This window comes from Homarus americanus, unplaced genomic scaffold, assembly GCF_018991925.1.
Source record: "Homarus americanus isolate GMGI-L3 unplaced genomic scaffold, GMGI_Hamer_2.0 scaffold16430, whole genome shotgun sequence".
NCBI classification, from domain to species: domain Eukaryota; kingdom Metazoa; phylum Arthropoda; class Malacostraca; order Decapoda; family Nephropidae; genus Homarus; species Homarus americanus.
The window spans coordinates 605700-621017 of record NW_024729259.1 but is presented as its reverse complement, the minus strand read 5'-3'; the positions used below and the strand labels follow the sequence as shown (position 1 = coordinate 621017).

Below are 15318 nucleotides of genomic sequence, written 5' to 3'. Positions count from 1 at the left end.
TTGGAGTATGGCCCAGGGAGGGAGGGGGGGAGGAGGGGGAGAAGATTTACAGTTGGTGGGGATGCAACAAGTTCTGGGAGGGGGGGAGGGGGTGAGGTGGGGGTGGAGGGGGAGGGGGGGGGGGGAGGGAGGTGGGGGAGAGGGGGGGGGGTGAGGGGGGGGGTGAGAGGTGGGGTGAGGGGGGGTGGGGAGAGGGTGGGGAGGGGGTGAGAGGTGGGAGGGGGTGGAGAGGGGTGGGGGGGTGAGAGGGGTAGGGGTGAGAGGTGTGGGGTGAGAGGTGGGGGTGGTGAGAGGTGAGGGGGTGGAGAGGGGTGGGGGGTGAGAGGGTAGGGGTGAGAGGTGTGGGGGTGGAGGAGGTGGGGGGGTGGGGAGAGGTGAGGGGTGAGGAGGGGTGGGGGGTGAGAGGGGTGGGGGTGAGGAGGTGGGGGGTGAGAGGTGTGGGGGGTGAGAGGTGGGGGTGAGAGGGTGGGGTGAGGGTAGGGGGTGAGAGGTGGGGTGAGAGGTGGGGGTGAGAGGTGAGGGGGGGTGCCTCAACCAGCCCCATAGGTGTAGAAATATCTCTTTCTCTCTCTCTTTCTTAATCAACCATATACAAATTACCTGTGTTGTTATTAGTATCCACCTGTATCCTAATTAGTATGCACCTGTGTCCTAATTAGTAGTCACCTGTGTCCTAATTAGTAGTCACCTGTGCCATAATTAGTAGAGTCACCTGTGTCCTAATTAGTTTCCTGTATCATAATTAGTAAGGTTACCTGTGTCCCAATTGACACTGTGTCCAATTAGTAGTCACCTGTGCCATAATTAGTAGAGTCACCTGTGTCCCAATTAGTTTCCTATCATAATTAGTAAGGTTACCTGTGTCCCAATTAGTAATCACCTGTGTCCTAATTAGTAGTCACCTGTGTCCTAATAAGTATCTACTTGTTTCGTAATTAATCACATGTGTCTTAATTAGTAGTCACCTGTGTCCTAGTTAAGAGAGTCGCTGCTAAGCTTCCCGTTTTTCTCCACAGACCCGCAAGCGATGGTGACGTAGGTATCACGTGACTATGGCAGTGACGTCACTCCCTGATGGCAATGGTACTATGATCCCGTCCTCTGATATCCTGGGAGGTAAGTGTGTGTGTATGTGTGTGTGTGTGTGTGTGTGTGTGTGTGTGTGTGTGTGTAATAATAATAATAATAATAATAATAATAATAATAATAATAATAATAATAATAATAATAATAATAATAATAATAATAATAATTAACGGTTTATTAAAAAAGTTCTGCAGCCCGAAGGCTGAAATATATACATTGGACATAAATGACTTATTACATACATTGGTTGTTTAACAAAAGCCTTCATTAGAGAAAGGTAAAGGAACATACAGTGACCATACAGATTAATGTAGGTGTTGAACAGCAAACTCGTAGCGTAGTAACTCCCTCACAGATGGTGTTATGAGGGACCTCACGTGGTGTAGTAGTTCCCTCACAGATGGTGTTATATGAGTGAGGTGTGGTCCCAGAGGCCTTCCTATCGTGGACGGATTAACACATCGCTGGTTGTTGTTGGGTCTCACGGGCAGTTATCACTGGGTACCTGTGTGAAGTTAACTTGGGTACGACTCAGCTGTTTCTGTTGAGTTGTTCTCACTGACTTAAGCACTGTTCACCACTGTTCACCTCTGTTCAATACTGGTTTTATTCCTTTCCTAAATGAAATTGTAACTTCTGGCGAGAACTTGTTGATATTCCGGTGGGGAGGAGGGTTCATGGGAGGGAGTTGGTATGGGCCAACATTACAGTTGACCTGGCTGCTCCCAGAGGAGCGCCAGGTACGTCTTGACCCTTCGGTGGTGTGTGTGTTGAAGTTATGAAGGTGTATGGTTATTTGTTGTTCATCTGAGAGAGAGAGAGAGAGAGAGGTCCTAAACATATCGTTCTTGTCTAAATATCACATGAAATTGCTTTCATAAAAATAGAAAAATATAATTATTTCTCTCTCTATGTCATCAACAGACCCTTTGAGGATTTTAAAATTAAATCTTAATATTCGACAGGAAGCCCCCTAACTCCCTTCCCTCCCTTCCCCTTCCTCCCTTCCTCTCTCCTACCCTTCCCTTCCTTCCTCCCCATCCTCCATTCCCCTCCATCCCCCTCACCCCTACCCCCTCCACCCTCCCTCCCCCGCCAACTATAGACCTAGTGATCTTGTCAATATCCAGGTGTGAGTGGCCTCTTACCTGGCAACCAAACACCTTTTTAATTAACCTCACCTGATTAACTCAACTAATATATTCAGAATAATTTAAATAACACTAGAGGTAAATCTCTCTAATTGTTTTGTATATACAATAATTTTTGTTTCATAATTATCTAAAGTGCTTAATGACCCTGGTAATTGTAGTATTTAAATTAACACATCAATTAGTATGTTAAATTATGTATAAGTTTATTAATCTATAAGACTTGGAGCATCATTATTTAGTTCTATGACCTGTATCATACTAAATACTGGGTCATTAGTCTTTACTTAATTACTAAAACAATATATTTCACCCGTATAAATGATGTATTAACTGGTATGCTCTCCTCATTTAATATTTACTGCATATATGTATTTTTATGTATATTCTGAGTAATCTTGGTATTTATGTTATAAATTTAGAACTAACTCTCTTTTTTTTTCTTCATTAGATTGAAAGAAAAATATGTGAGTTTATTTTGTTTATTATTTCCCTTTAGCTCAGGGTGTTAAGTGAACGTGTTGCTGTGTAGAGATAGCTGTTCACTCCCTTTCCTTCCCTCCATCCTCCCTCCTTTCCCTCTCTCCCTCCCTCCCTCCCTCCACACCGGGCACTAACACTCCCTCCTCCTACAGACGCGGTGACGGCATCATCTTCACCTCTGGACGACGAGGCCTTCAAGAGATACCTGAAGGACAAGGAGAAGGAGCTGGAGGTGAGTGAGAGGCCGGGGAGCGTGAGAGGCCGGGGAGAGTGAGAGAGTGAGTGGATGAGTGAGAGGCCGGTAAAAGTGAGTAAAAGTGAAAAGCTGTAGAGAGTAAGTGAGTGGTCGAAGGAGAGAGAGAGAGAGAGAGAGAGAGAGAGAGAGAGAGAGAGAGAGAGAGAGAGAGAGAGAGAGAGAGAGAGAACACACTACAAGACTCACAGGAAACATGGCACTCAACCCCCCTTCCTCCCCCCGGGTTCCTCCTTGGTACTGTGTCTCCGTGTCACCCTCAAAACCTGTCCTCCTCCACACACACACACACACACACACACACACACCAGGTCACGGCTCTCTCCTCGACACACTGAACACTAATGAAACATTTATATTCCTCAAATTTATTCATGTTTTTTTTATTTATAACCTCCACGACTGCTGTGTGAGTAAAGTTCAAGTAGTGTCATCTTTGTCCATCTGTGTCGCCTAGTTAGTCACAGTCACCATAGAGCTGCCCCTAAGGTCAAAAGGTCAAGGTCATATTTTTCAATGAGTTTTTTCTTTTTCTGAAGCCGAGAGAAGGAGAGAGTTTGAAAAAAAAAGTGAGGGAAGAAGGGGGGAGTGAGGAGTGAGGGAAGGAGGTAGATGAGGAGAGAGAACATAAGAACATAAGAATGGAGGAAACTGCAGCGGGCCAATTGGCCCATACTGGGCAGTCCCGTTTACACCCAACCCCTATTGCTCATATGTCCACCCAACCTAAGTTTGAAGCTATCCAACGTATTCGAGTTAATGATGATATTTGGTAACTTGTTCCATTCATCCACTACTCTATTTCCAAACCAGTGTTTACCTATTTCACACCTAAATCTAAATTTGTCTAATTTAAAACCATTGTTACGAGTTCGCTCCTAGTTGGATAGTTTGAGTACCTTTGTTATGTCCCCTTTGTTTAGCCCTGACTTCCATTTATACACCTCTATCAGGTCGCCCCTCACTCTACGTCTCTCGAGGGAGTGCAAATTAAGATGCTTTAACCTGTCTCTGCACTCAAGGTTCCTAATGCCCGGGATTAGTTTTGTCATTCCCCTCTGAATTCTCTCCAATGATTCTATATCCATTCTGTAATACGGTGACCAGAACTGAACTGCGTAATCCAAGTGAGGTCTCACAAGCTCAAGATATAGTTTTAAGATGACCTCGCTAGTCTTGTAACTAAGAGTGAGGGAAGGAGAGAGAGGGGCGGTACAGGTGAGGGGTTAGAGAGAGGGGAGGTACGGGAGAGGGGAGGTACGGGAGAGGGGAGGTACTGGAGAGGGGAGGTGAGGGGAGGGAGAAGGGTGGTGAGGGAGAGGGGAGGTGAGGGGTTCAGTCTGGAATTTAAAAGTCAAGGGTCAAAATATATTTATTACGTGTACCTGAAAGTCGCGACGACCCTAAAGAGAGAGAGAGAGAGAGAGAGATAATAACAACAACAATAACAACAACAACAACCTCACATACAACATAACAAGAAATATATTACTTTCAAAATCCTCCTCAAGAAATATATCCCCCGACACACCTGTCTCCTCACCTGTAAATTAATTAAGTCAGGAAATAAAATACATACCGGAAAAATTAAACTTGAAAAATATTCTGAGAAAAAATCAAGGAGCTCTCTTAATTATATCCTCTGACCTGTAAGTTTAATTTCTTTTACGAGAGAAATTAATTAGCGAGTTATTTCTTCTTGCAGATAAGAGTTCAGGTGAGAGTTTATGGGAAGAATGACTTAGTAGTTTGTGAAGGGAAAGTGTATATGGATAATTTGTGATAATAGTTTGGATATAAATCAAGGAGATATATTTCAATTTGTTTTTGGACGGAAATGGTAAATAATTATGCCTATTTAAATGATGGTGTGTGTGTGTGTGTGTGTGTGTGTGTGTGTGTGTGTGTGTGTGTGTGTGTGTGTGTGGAAATATTTTAGAATATAATTAAAGCCTCGTTTAATTTTTGTGAGAATATTATTAATAAGATTTTCCACCTGGTTGCAATACAGGTAACCTTAGTATTCAGCACAGGTAACGTTTATGCCTCAATAACTCAGCACAGGTAACGTTTATGCCTCAATAACTCAGCACAGGTAACGTTTATGCCTCAATAACTCTGCACAGGTAACGTTTATGCCTCAGTAACTCAGCACAGGTAACGTTTATGCCTCAACTCAGCACAGGTAACGTTTATGCCTCAATAACTCAGCACAGGTAATGCCCCAATAACTCACCGTTTGGGAATTAAATGTAGAAATTGATGAGCTATTAATATTCATATCCATAAAATTAAACATTATGAAATTTGTAGAGACGAGGATGTTTTTAATCTATTTGAAACAGCCAATGTGTTTGTGCTTGGTTTATTGTGTCTATTTGTATTTATTTATTTACAGAGAGTTTATAGTTTGGAGATGTATACAGTGTGTGATAATTTCTGTTCTCTTTTTTTTCATTCTTTCTCTTTTTCTTCTCCTTTTTTCGTTTTTTTCATTTTTCCTCTCTCTCTCTCTCTCTCTCTCTCTCTCTCTCTCTCTCTCTCTCTCTCTCACCAATACGCATCAAGCATCAATAACTAACTCACCTCTATCAACCTCACCATCTCGACCTTATCTCTCCCTTCTACAGGAGTTCTACTCGACGTACGACGTGTGGACGGGGATCAGGACCGCCATCACTCTTGCCCTCTTCTTCGTCTTCACCGTCACCCTCATCCTCTACAAGAGCAAGTGTAAACCTCGACGGAAGTACGAGCTCTACCCCAGCCTCGAGGACATGCCTGATCGACCTCTTGATTATTATGATTACTGGTGCTCGAGTCCGGTGGAGGTAGGTGGGAGGAGAGGTGAGGGAGGGTGTTGGAGGGAGAGTGAGGGGGAGGGGTGGGAGGGAGAGGTGAGAGGCGGGGTGTTGGAGGGAGAGGTGAGGGGAGGGAGGGTGTTGGAGGAGAGGTGAGGGGGTGTTGGAGAGAGGGGTGTTGGAGGAGAGGTGGGGTGTTGGAGGAGGGGTGAGGGGTGTGGGGGAGAGGTGAGGGGGTTGGGGAGAGGTGGGGGTGTTGGAGGAGAGGGGAGGGGTGTTGGAGGAGAGGTGAGGGGAGGAGAGGGGTGTTTGGGGAGAGGGGTGTTGGAGGAGAGGTGGGGGTGTTGGAGGAGAGGTGAGGGGTGTTGGGGAGAGGTGAGGGGTTGGGGAGAGGTGAGGGGGGGTGGGGAGGAGAGGTGGGGTGTTGGGGAGGGAGGAAGTTTTGAGGTGTTGGGAGAGGTGGGGTGTTGGAGGTGAGGTGAGTGTGCTGGGGGGGAGAGGTGAGGGTGTTGGGGGAGAAAGAGGTAATGGGTAATGGGGGGAAGGAGGGAGAAAGAGAGGTACTGCGGGAAGCGTCATAGACAACTAGGTTAGGTTAGGCTGATGAGCTGTTATTGTTTCTTATGACTATTAAATTATTTCTCTTATTGTTGTTATTATTGTTATTTTTAAATTTATTATCATTATTATTACTATTATTTTCATCATTATTATTATTATTATTATTATTGTTGTTATTATCATTATTATTAATGTTATTATTATGATTATTTGTGTTGTTATCATTATTGTTATTATAATTATAGTTGTTGTAATGGACATTTTCCTCTCTATTGTATTGTACGTCTTGTGTATAGGTGCAAGAATAATCTCTCTCTCTCTCTCACTCGCTGATTCTCCTTCTCACTTCCCCCTCTCTCTATATCCTTCTCCGTCACCCTACTTCTCTCCCCCTCCCTCTCTCCCTCCTACATTCTCCGTTCCTCTCTTTCCGTATCTCTCTCACTCCCTCTCCCTACTACTTTCTCCCTCACCCTCCCTCTCCCCTATCCCCCTCTTCCTCACCCTCTTCCTTCCTCACTCTCCCTTCCCTCACTTTCCTTCCCCTACCTCCCTCTGTCTCCCTCACACACACTCTCACCCCTCTTCCCCAGTCCCTCAAAAGTTCTCTCCCTCCCTCCCTTTCCCTCACCAACACTACCTCTCCCTCACACGCCCTCACTAACCTCCCCTCCCGTCTACAGCGAGGACAGGAGAGAAAAGGTGAACGGCGTGGACAGCATAGGACGGTGTTACAACCATGGACGGGTGGGGACAGGATCGGCGCCCCTACCCACCAAGCGTTCCGTGGGGTCCTACTCCAGTCTAAACAACTCCTTCAGGTGAATCCTACTGGAGTGTTCCTTCTGTCTGTCTGTCTGTCTGTCATTCTGCCTATTTCTGTCTTTCTCTGTCTCTATTTCTGTCTGCCTCTCTGTATCTATCCATGTCTAAATCCTTCTCTTCCCCCCTCCCTCCCTCACTCCTCTCTCTCTCCCTCCCTCCACCACCTCCATCTCTCTCCCACTCCCCTACCCTCACTGATCTGATCAACCATCATATCTACCTGACGAACTTCCCCTTCACCTGAATAATTAGACCCTAGATATTTCCAGCCCTCACTTGGCTCATGTTGTACACCTTAACCCAGGCCAGGTTAATTCTGACCAATGAACAGGTGGGTAATTCAATCAAGACTATTTAGAGTGTTTTGGGGAGTCAAGGTTTCTGTTAGCGGGGTCAATTGTATTATGAAATGTAGTCTCTGTATATTGAATGTTGTTGTTATTATTATTGTTTTTATTATTATTATTATCGTTCTTCTTGCTGTTGTTATTTTTATTGTTTTTTAATGTTTATTATTATTATATTATATTATATTATATTATATTATATTATATTATATTATATTATATTATATTATATTATATTATATTATATGCTGATAACCACAAGAAAACAAGAAAACACGAAGTTCCCAAGCGCTTTCGTGTAATTCACATCCTCAGGGGCGAGTACAGACTGTACTCGCCCCTGAGGATGTGAATTATATGAAAGCGCTTGGGAACTTCGTGTTTTCTTGTTTTCTTGTGGTTATCAGCATATACCTGTATCACGCGCACCTACAGTGATTTACTTGCATATTATATAATACAGTATTATTATTATTATTATTATTATTATTATTATTATTATTATTATTATTATTATTATTATTATTATTATATTGTATTATATTATATTATTATTATTATCATTATTATTATTATTATTATTATTATTATTATTATTATTATTATTATTATTTTTATTATTATTTTATTATTCTTATTATTATTATTATTATTATTATTATTATTATTATTATTATTATTATTATTATTATTATTATTGTTGTTATTATTACTGTTAGTATTATTATCTTATCTACATATAAGTACAGCTCATGCCTCTTACTTTCACACTCACTCACTCACTCACTCACTCACTCACTCACTCACTCACTCACTCACTCACTCACTCACTCACTCACTCACTCACTCACTCTCCCCTTCAGAGTGAAGAGCTTGCCTGGAAGTGTTATGAGAATCAACTGTTCGCGAAATTCCTCCTTTGAGCGTGATGATTCTTCCCAAGTCACTGGGCACTCGGTAAGTCACTTGGCATTGAGTGACGTAAGTCATTGTGGAGGTAGGTAAGTCAGTGTGTTGGTAGGTAAGCCACTATGGCGGCAGGTTAGTCGCTATGTAGGTAGGTAAGTCAAAAAGTTGGAAGGTAAGTCACTATATAGGCAGGCAAATCACTGGCCAGGTAGTCTCCATTGCTCCAGTTTGATAATAGTTTCCATGTTGTTAATCTCTACTTTGTCATGTTAGTAATATTTCCTCTCCCTCTCACAGGTTCGGTCAGAGTTCCTGTCAGTGCCGGGAGTCAGGTTACAGTCGACGGGGTCCAGCAGTGATGGATACAGTGCTGGGTCCTCCAGTCACGACCTGCCGGGGGAGATAACAGCCATGGCCCTGCTGGGGGTGCCGGGTCTAGGTCCTCGAGGCAACAAACCTGTACTTCAGTTGGGTGGGATGGACTGGGACAGTGACCATGCCACCGCTGAGTGGATCCAGACCATCGATATCAACGTCATCCAACCCACACCTAATATCTCCCCGTGTGGGTCGGTTCGTAGCGTTTCCGACAATGCCGAACTGGCGAGGTTGCCGTTGCCTGGTCGGGGTCGTGTTGCTTCTGTGATTTCCCTCGACTCACCAGAGTTTGATAATCGATCGATCGGGTCTGACTCGGTGTTCATTGAGGACTCAATAGGTGATACGTACAGCAGCCTGTCGGAGGGAATAGATCACGGCACTCTCGCGTTCCAGGCGTCACAACGCTCCTCTCTTACCCCGTCACCTAGAAACTCACTTCGCAAGATTCACTCTTTCCGTTTAGGTATCAATCCTTCAGTTCCTGCTGCTATTACCGTTCCTGCCCCGTCCGTGCCAACTCGCGCCCAGACAACCGTTAACGGCCAACAACGCCCACGTGACCAACGGAGCCGCCAGAAACTTCTTAAACGACAGCAGGTGCAGGACATTCCTATGCCCAGCATTACACGTTCTGGCCCCGCTATGTCTTCACTGCTTTTGCCTGCTCTAGGAAGTCAGTTGAGCACCTCATGTGAGCGCCTCGCGGCCCACTCTGTAATAACCACCGAGAGTGACCTGGGCAGCAGCCGCGGCTCTAACTCCCTGACACCTGTTGGCAGCATTGAGGAAGAGCCCATGTGTGCCGTGTTCACAGTGCCGACTCTGCGACGGTGTAACTCGGCCACGACTCCTGACCAGAAGGAGGAAGCGGAAGGTTGGAAACGTTCTGACAGCGCACAGAATCCAACAGTGCGACGATCAGACAGCGCTGCGAACCCACAGCGACAATCAAGTGAGTCATCCAGCGGGTCCGACGAAGCCAGCGAGTCTGTATCATTCCACTTAATGGTGCCAGCACTAAGCATAGATAACCCCAGTGGCGACACCAGCCGAGCCTCCTCCCCAACTCTATCCCCACCCAGCTCTCCGAATTCCTCCCCACCACCTCCACCACCTCGCCTTTCCCCAAGCCCACAGTCTCCACGTACCAGAGAGCCACCAGTATCACCCACACCTGCCCCAACAACAACACGAGGGAGGTCCGGGAGAAGTAATGGCGGTCGGCGGGTGCTTCGACGACAGTACAGTCAGTGTATCCCGTCGAGCCCTACCCTTCTGCGGGAGGTTCCTGCCCCTAACTCTCTCCCGACCTACGTAGAGGAAAACGATGTTGAAGATGACTTCTCCTTCCCAGCAGCACCGCCCCCTTCACCCTTCAGAGCCGGCTACTCCCTCTTCTTCCGTCAGGACTCTGGGCCTCCTTCACCTCGTTTAGCCGCCCACCACTTTAACCGGCAGGACTCTGGACCTCCTTCACCACTCTTAGCTCCTCAACACGTCAACCGGCAGGACTCCGGGCCTCCTTCACCACTCCCAGGTGCTAACTATTTCAGTGGTCAGGAGTTTGGGCCTTCTCCTCCTCTTTTATTTCCTCATTACCTCAGCCGCCAAGACTCGGGGCCTTCTCCTCCCCTCTTATCTCCCTACCATCTCCTTCGTCAAGACTCTGGGCCCTCTTCTCCCCTCTTATATCCCTCCCCTCTCGGCTACCAAGACTCGGGACCTTCTCCTCCTCTCCTGTCTCCTTACCACCTCTTTCGTCAAGACTCTGGGCCCTCTCCTCCCCTCTTATGTCCTTCCCCTCTCAGCCGTCACGACTCCATGCCTTCATCGCCCCACTTATCTCCCTACCACCTCACCCGTCGAGACTCCAGCCCAATGTCACAACGCTCAAGAGACTATCAACTTTCCAATCAAGAGTCCAGCCCATCTTCGTCCCTCCGCTCAACCCCGTATGATCGTTACCAAGAAGACAGTCCCCCCTCATCCACTAACTCAGGCTCTCGCTCTCATTATCCCGGAGATTCCAGCCCACCTTCACCCACCCAGGACTCCAGCTCACCCTCAGTCGAACAACCAACAGTTCACCAAGAAGACTCCCGCGCGTCTTCGCCTTCTTGTTCTGTCATGGAGACCTCCTGCTAACCCTCGATATCCTCGGTGTAGGATCTCTGTAAAAAATTGCTTGATGAAAGAGGTTAAATGTATATCAAGAACGCGCCACGAACCTCATGTAACACACACTAACTACTCAGCGTATTAGTTGTATTAGATGTAACATATTTAAAGTGTCCCAGAAAAGCAAGTGGTATAAATTTCTCATTTTACAGACATCGTTGGCATCCCTTATGTTAAAGTTACCCTTCAAGAATTTCCATTTTCTCTGACATAGAAATCTTTCGTTTTCTGTAACTCTCCGCTGGTGTAACCATGTTAATACGGTTAGATAATTTTCCTGCGCCCAAACGGACCCAAAACTCTATCTTCACTCACCCGCAATTTCCAGAGAAAATTCAGTAGAGAATAATATTGAACCAATATTGCTCCAAACACTAACGAACTTTCAATTGATGAGTATGTGATTATATTTATTTTATTTTCTCGACCCGAAAGAAACTTTTCACAGGTTTGATTAAACGTCAACTTTCCACTGATAACAATAGTCATCATCAAGTGACAAAAAAAAAAGTGGATATTCGGGCGAGAGAGGCCAGGACCGGTGAAATTCAACCTTTTCGTTAATCATTGTATACAAACTAACGTATAGGTGTTGAGCCAAACTGACATACATACACACATACAGGCAACTGACATGTAAAAATGACTTTGCACCATCTGTGAATAACTGTTGTTTAACTTTCATGCTATACCGTCGGTGTGATAAATCAAAATATCACGACCCAGTGACCCCTGCCACCCGAGGCTCTCACCCCGGATGTGTCGCGAGTGACAGCGGTCACACATTCATCCATCTGACCATTTCATCATCCAAATGTCATCCATACAACCCTGAAGGAGAAAATTACATCACTGATTAGTCCTGTGGTTTGATAATGCTTAGTGGTGGGCTGATATATATATATATATATATATATATAATTTCTGTGTGTGGAACATCAAGAAGACTATGGCTGTGTTCGGGAAGAGGCCGTTTTTATTGACCGATCAGAAAGCGTTAATCACTCAATGACGTCATGATCATTATCCAGAGATTGATTGTATGGGATTTGTTGACATGACGTCACTAACCTTGGAAGGGAGGGGAGGGGGTCAAACAGCTGATTTAACTACCACAAAAGACTTTTTTCTCGAACACAGCCTCTTATTATTTATTTATCTGAGTGATATATAAACTTAAATACACATTTATGCATAGAAAAAGTGTAAGAAAGAGACACCCATTATTGAAATGATTTATATTTGTTTATATACTTTATAAATGACAAAAAAAAATTCATTGGCATTTTCATTTTCCTCATTTTGTGTCTGTGTCTGTGTACAGTTAGCTCATGGCCGCCCCACTAGAGGTCACAACCACAACCTGAGGAAGTTGTCAGCACAGAAAACTCAGATTTTGTGAACAAATCTACCAGTGTGACAGCATAAAGTGTGAGGTGGTGCATAGCCCGTACACACAGGCCCAGTACTGGCTAGTGAATCAACAAGTGGTGGAAAGGATAAATAGACAAGTAAGAAAATCCTTTCTATCCTAATAGGTAGTAGGTAGTAGGCAGCTACCAAACAGGGAGGTACTACCGCCTGGGAAGATATTGGAAGCATAATGTGTTGTCTAATGGTAGACCTGCTGCCATATGGCATCACAAAAATTGTGACCAAGTCCCAGGTTGCTGATCTGACTTTCTGCCTCATTTACACACAATTGCAGGGTCTCAATTGTTTCTCTTACTATTAACAACACAACATACATATATCATTTCTCACTATTGATATTTTTATTTTTTGTTTTTGAATTTATTCATGGCTCTTTATTATTACAGGGGGTATTATTATTATTATTATTATTATTATTATTTATAATTTTTATAGACTTTTATTATTACTGTATGTGTATTTTCTTTTATTATAATTATTTTTTTTAAATATTATTATTATTATTATTATTATTATTATTATTATTATTATTATTATTATTACTATTATTATTATTATTTTCTTTTATTATAATTGTTATTTATTAAATATATTTATATTAATTTTATTACTATTATTATTATTACCATTATCATCATCATTGGCATAATTATTATTATTATTATTGTTTTATTATATTTTCGCCCCCCGGGTCTTGATGTGGGTCATTAAAAATGACCAGTGCCCGGGTGGGCTAATGCCCTTAAAGAAAGTAAAGAAAGATAGTTCTCAACACAAATGACCCCAGAGTCGTAATGTCCCTAATCTTAACACATGATGACCTGACCCCGCATCCTTATGATCCCAAACTCCATTGACTTCCTGTCCTAATGGTTCCCAATCTTCATTACTCCCAGTCGAGATCTTCACCAATCATGATGTCCTTACTTCCCTGTCCCAATGCCCACTGATCCTGATGTCTTGGTCAGGTTGGCGCCCATCAGGAACTGGGACCCAACACGATACTCTTATGATCCCTTCACTCTCACACGTTACCACAGCACAAAGGAACCTATGCGACTTACAAGAATGTGAGGTTAAGCAAGGAAGGAACGAAAGAAAGAATCCAGTGAGTTTACCAGATGGTCCGTGAGGTCAGGTCAGGTCAGGTCATCTTGAAATAACGCAGTCATAACCTCTCTCTGTTTTATTACTAACCCTCTCTCTTCGCCTCCTTAAATTTTCACGAATTTTAACAAAGGGAACTTTCTTAAATCTTCATATAAGTCTGTGGTTGTGTCTATTATATTTTACATAATGCGTCTCCTCATCTATATTATATAAGAAAACTAATCTCATATCATAAAGGGGCCACTGTCTTTTTTGACGTGTACTCACTTATGCATTTCCTTCTTATGCCCAAACTCACTCCTCCACCAGGGTGTTGGATCACTCTTATAATACACCCTCTTTAATACACTCCCTCAACACGTATGATCCAGGCAGTGTACCAGGTGTATTGGGGTTCCTCCTCCAACATACACTTTACTACACCTGAGTCTGAACCCTTTATTTAACTTCCTTTTTCTTTCCTTTGTCTGCTTATCACATGTTCCATCACCTCCCTTCCCTCTCCTTCACCTCCTTTCTTCCTCTCCCCTTCACTCACCTCCATCTTCTCTTCTTCTCTCCCTTTCCATGTCCTCCATCTCCTCTCCTCCTCCTGTTTCTCTCCTTGTCTTTGCCTCTTCCTTCTCCTCCTTGCTGATGGTGAAAATAGGTGGGTTAATTATGATTCACACCTGTCCATTATTACCTCCTACCTGTTGTTTGTATATCCTCCTCTCCACCCCCCACTACCTCTTCTTCTCTTCTTCCCTACCTCCTCTTTCAACCATCTCACCTCCTCTCTATTCCTTCTCCTCTCTCCTTCCCACCCTCCCTCTGTCTTCCCTTCACCCCCTCCTTCCTTCCCTACTCTCCTCTTCTTCTCCTTCTCTATCTCTCACCATAACCTCTCACACACATCAGCTTATTGAGAGCTACTGAAAGAAAAATATTATCCCCCCCCCCTCACCACCACTACTACCACCACTACTACCACCACCACCACTACCACCATCAACTAGGATCACCGTCACACTAAAACTATTTCCCTCCTATATCTCAGTCCTTATCAGTGTCTCTCGTTCTAAAGCTCGTTGTAAAGGTCAAGAGGTCACACACACACACACACGAAATAAAAAAAATATATATTCTTGATTCTCCTATAATGATCTGTTTTCTATGATCCTTTCGCTTACAGTTTGTCAGTCAGGATTTATAAGTTGTTGTTTATGTTCAGTATTTTTTTTGTTTGCTTGTTTATTTGTTTTATGTTGTTGATAATTACTCAGTTTGTATAGGTGATGTTGTTTAGTTGAATCTAATGGTATCAGTTTGTATCCTGGTTGTCTATCTGTCTGTGTAACTGTCTGTCTGTCTGTCTATCTGGTTGTTTATCTCTGTCTTTCTATCTGCCTGTCTATCTTCCTGTTTGTTTGTCTGTCTTTCTGCATGTCTGTCTGTCTGATTATTCTCTCTCTCTCTCTTGACATGTTCTACTAATCATCACAATTTACTGCTTACAAATTTCACCGATAAGATCTTCACATTAATTTTAACCTGAACTGTAAGACTCCCTGAGCAGAACACAGCCAGGGTTAGATCCTGTCATCGTCTACCATTGCCTAGTGACATACCTGGCGGAGTGACAGATGTGACAATAATATCTATGACCTAATGAAGGAAATTCTTTTGATAACCTGTATGTGTTTTTTTTTGTTCCAGTTTCGTTGATTAAAGACGAATTAAGGAACGTATGATATTAGCTACGTATATTTGTGACTTTAATGTCTATGAAAATTAAGACTAATTAGCAGGTGTATAAT

At 43.6% G+C, this 15318-nt stretch overlaps 1 protein-coding gene across 1 annotated transcript in view; it reads left to right on the top strand.

Moving 5' to 3' along the window:
• LOC121866371 (flocculation protein FLO11-like) overlaps window positions 1-11864 on the top strand; it is a 108893-nt gene extending 97029 nt beyond the window's left edge. Inside the window, exons 2-7 of the mRNA XM_042365995.1 lie at window positions 1017-1116; window positions 2873-2952; window positions 5604-5801; window positions 7017-7156; window positions 8371-8464; window positions 8714-11864. Coding sequence (XP_042221929.1) covers window positions 1053-1116; window positions 2873-2952; window positions 5604-5801; window positions 7017-7156; window positions 8371-8464; window positions 8714-10942 — 2805 coding nt within the window. The 5' untranslated portion in view covers window positions 1017-1052 and the 3' untranslated portion in view covers window positions 10943-11864. The remainder of the gene's footprint in view (window positions 1-1016; window positions 1117-2872; window positions 2953-5603; window positions 5802-7016; window positions 7157-8370; window positions 8465-8713) is intronic.
• Window positions 11865-15318: the final 3454 nt, after the last annotated feature.